Below are 3,392 nucleotides of genomic sequence, written 5' to 3' on the forward strand. Positions count from 1 at the left end.
TATTTTTCATTATAGCTATACATTCTTTATTGTTATGATTATTTCTTATGCCTACCTTTTTTGTTTTTAAATCATACTGGAGCCATATATCATAGTGAATTTATAGCCATAAATTTGATTAGACTGATGCAAGATTTTTCAAAATTCTTATAACAATAATGTTTAGGCAATTACATAATTTGGTGATTAATTTTTTAACAACTCCTTAAATGTATATCATCATCATGTAAAAAAAATAGTGAAGTAAGCAGCTCTTCAAAGATCAGTACAAGACACTAGGCTAAACCACACAAAAGACTATTGCAATTGCCCTACGTCTACCTCTTCTATTAAATTAAATAATTATAAATAATGTTTCTATTAGTATTATTATTATTATTATTATTATTATTATTATAGATACTAATGTTTTTGTTTTAGTTATAGCTTTTGTCTTTGGCGCGTGCTCTTAGTCGTTGACTAAGAGACATGCTTGTAAATAACTACGAGCTATATAGTTATTGTTGTAAATTAGTTGTATTTTTCATGAAAATTCCAATTTCCAGACAAAGAACTACCCGTTCCTAGTTGTCCATCACTAGTAAATGGTGTTACTGATGAGGGAAAACCAAATGGCACCGTAAACTACAACATTACCGTAATGGATAACGTTCAGGTTGCTATGTTTACAACAAACTATACAAACATCAACCCTGCTGCAATGACCATTGATGCAGCTTACTCTGTGGTTGAGACTACTGGTGTATTCCCAATCGGACAAACTGTAATTGAATACATCTTTGTCGACTCTGCTTCACCAACATCAAATGAAGCTACATGTTATATTACATTACAAATTGAAGGTAATATTATTGGAGATATAAAGACTTTTGATTATAAGGTGTCTGTTGCTGCTACTGATCATCTTTTTATACAAACTTATGTTATTGTGTTTGCATCAATGTGTCATTTTATACCTTTTTAATCTATTATAAATTTGATAACATTATTTTATTTTTTCCGAAAGATGAAGAAAAGCCCGAATTTGTAGATTGTCCAATGGATATAACAGTTAACACTACCAGCGGACAACCGGTTGCTGTTAACGTTACATGGACAGAACCGATTGCTACTGACAACTCTAAACAAACACCAGAACCAGAGTCAGACTACACATCAGGTGACAATATTTTTCTGGTTGGTCACACAACAGTGCAGTACAATGTATCAGATTCAAGTGGTAACTTCAATGATAGGTGTAATTTTACGGTTACTGTTGAAGGTACTGTAACTATGTTTGTATTTTTCATTATAGCTATACATTCTTTATTGTTATGATTATTTCTTATGCCTACCTTTTTTTTATTTTAAATCATACTGGAGCCATAAATCATAGTGAATTTATAGCCATAAATTTAATTAGACTGATGCAAGATTTTTCAAAATGCTTATAACAATAATGTTTAGGCAATTACATAATTTGGTGATTAATTTTTTAACAACTCCTTAAATGTATATCATCATCATGTAAAAAAAATAGTGAAGTAAGCAGCTCTTCAAAGATCAGTACAAGACACTAGGCTAAACCACACAAAAGACTATTGCAAACTGCCCTACGTCTACCTCTTCCATTAAATTAAATAATTATAAATAATGTTTCTATTAGTATTATTATTATTATTATAGATACTAATGTTTTTGTTTTAGTTATAGCTTTTGTTTGTTGCGTGCTCTTAGTCGTTGACTAAGAGACATGCTTGTAAATAACTACGAGCTATATAGTTATTTTTGTAAATTAGTTGTATTTTTCATGAAAATTCTAATTTCCAGACAAAGAACTACCCGTTCCTAGTTGTCCATCACTAGTAACTGGTGTTACTGATGAGGGAAAACCAAATGGCACCGTAAACTACAATATTACCGTTATGGATAACGTTCAGGTTGCTATGTTCTCAACAAACTATACAAACATCAACCCTGCTGCAATGACCATTGATGCAGCTTACGCTGTGGTTGAGACTACTGGTGTATTCCCAATCGGACAAACTGTAATTGAATACATCTTTGTCGACTCTGCTTCACCAACATCAAATGAAGCTACATGTTATATTACATTACAAATTGAAGGTAATATTATTGGAGATATAAAGACATTTGATTATAAGGTGTCTGTTGCTGCTACTGATCATCTCACTTTATAAAAACTTATGTTATTGTGTTTGCATCAATGTGTCATTTCATACATTTTAAGCTATTATAACTTTTATCACATTTATTTTTTCCGAAAGATGAAGAAAAGCCTGAAATTGTAGATTGTCCAATGGATATAACAGTTAACACTACCAGCGGACAACCGGTTGCTGTTAACGTTACATGGACAGAACCAACTGCCAATGATAACTCTAAACAAACACCAGAACCAGAGTCAGACTACACCTCAGGTGACAATATGTTTCTGATTGGTCACACAACAGTGCAGTACAATGTATCAGATTCAAGTGGTAACTTCAATGATAGGTGTAATTTTACGGTTACTGTTGAAGGTACTGTAACTATGTTTGTATTTTTCATTTATACATTCTTTATTGTTATGATTATTTCTTATGCCTACCTTTGTTGTTTTTAAATCATACTGGAGCCATATATCATTGTGAATTTATAGCCATAAATTTAATTAGACTGATGCAGGATTTTTCAAAATGCTTATAACAATAATGTCTATGCAATTATATAAGTTGGTGAATAATTAATTCACACCTCCTTAACTGTATATCATCATCACGTAAAAATAAACATTAACGAAGAAAGCAGCTCTTCATAGATCAGTACAAGACACTAGGCTATACCACACAAAAGACTATTGCAAGTTGCCCTACGTCTACCTCTTCCATTAAATGAAATAATTATGAATAATGTTTCTATTATTATTATTATTATTATTATTATTATTATTATTATTATTATTATTATTTTAGATACCAATGGTTTTGTTTTAGTTATTGCTTTTGTCTTTTGCGTGGTCTTAGTCGTTGACTAAGAGTCATGCCTGTAAATAACTACGAGCTATATAGTTATTTTTGTAAATTAGTTGTATTTTTCATGAAAATTGCAATTTCCAGACAAAGAACTACCTGTTCCTAGTTGTCCATCACTAGTAACTGGTGTTACTGATGAGGGAAAACCAAATGGCACCGTAAACTACAATATTACCGTTATGGATAACGTTTATGTTGCTATGTTCTCAACAAACTATACAAACATCAACCCTGCTGCAATGACCATTGATGCAGCTTACGCTGTGGTTGAGACTACTGGTGTATTCCCAATCGGACAAACTGTAATTGAATACATCTTTGTCGACTCTGCTTCACCAACATCAAATGAAGCTACATGCTATATTACATTACAAATTG

At 31.5% G+C, this 3,392-nt stretch overlaps 2 protein-coding genes across 2 annotated transcripts in view; both read left to right on the forward strand.

The window, feature by feature from the left end:
* The window catches only part of LOC117118500 (hyalin-like), a 10,971-nt gene extending 10,007 nt beyond the window's left edge, over positions 1-964 (forward strand). The window contains exon 9 of the mRNA XM_033263100.1: positions 546-964. Within this exon, the coding sequence (XP_033118991.1) occupies positions 546-964 (419 nt within the window). The remainder of the gene's footprint in view (positions 1-545) is intronic.
* A 1,000-nt stretch (positions 965-1,964) lies between these two features.
* Positions 1,965-3,392, forward strand: part of LOC117118501 (hyalin-like) — a 6,353-nt gene continuing 4,925 nt past the window's right edge. The window contains exons 1-3 of the mRNA XM_033263101.1: positions 1,965-2,106; positions 2,268-2,522; positions 3,099-3,316. Of these exons, the coding sequence (XP_033118992.1) occupies positions 1,965-2,106; positions 2,268-2,522; positions 3,099-3,316 (615 nt within the window). The remainder of the gene's footprint in view (positions 2,107-2,267; positions 2,523-3,098; positions 3,317-3,392) is intronic.

This window comes from Anneissia japonica, unplaced genomic scaffold, assembly GCF_011630105.1.
Source record: "Anneissia japonica isolate Jap-2015-1 unplaced genomic scaffold, ASM1163010v1 scaffold287869_len1821871_cov162, whole genome shotgun sequence".
In the NCBI taxonomy this organism is placed as follows: Eukaryota; Metazoa; Echinodermata; class Crinoidea; order Comatulida; family Comatulidae; genus Anneissia; species Anneissia japonica.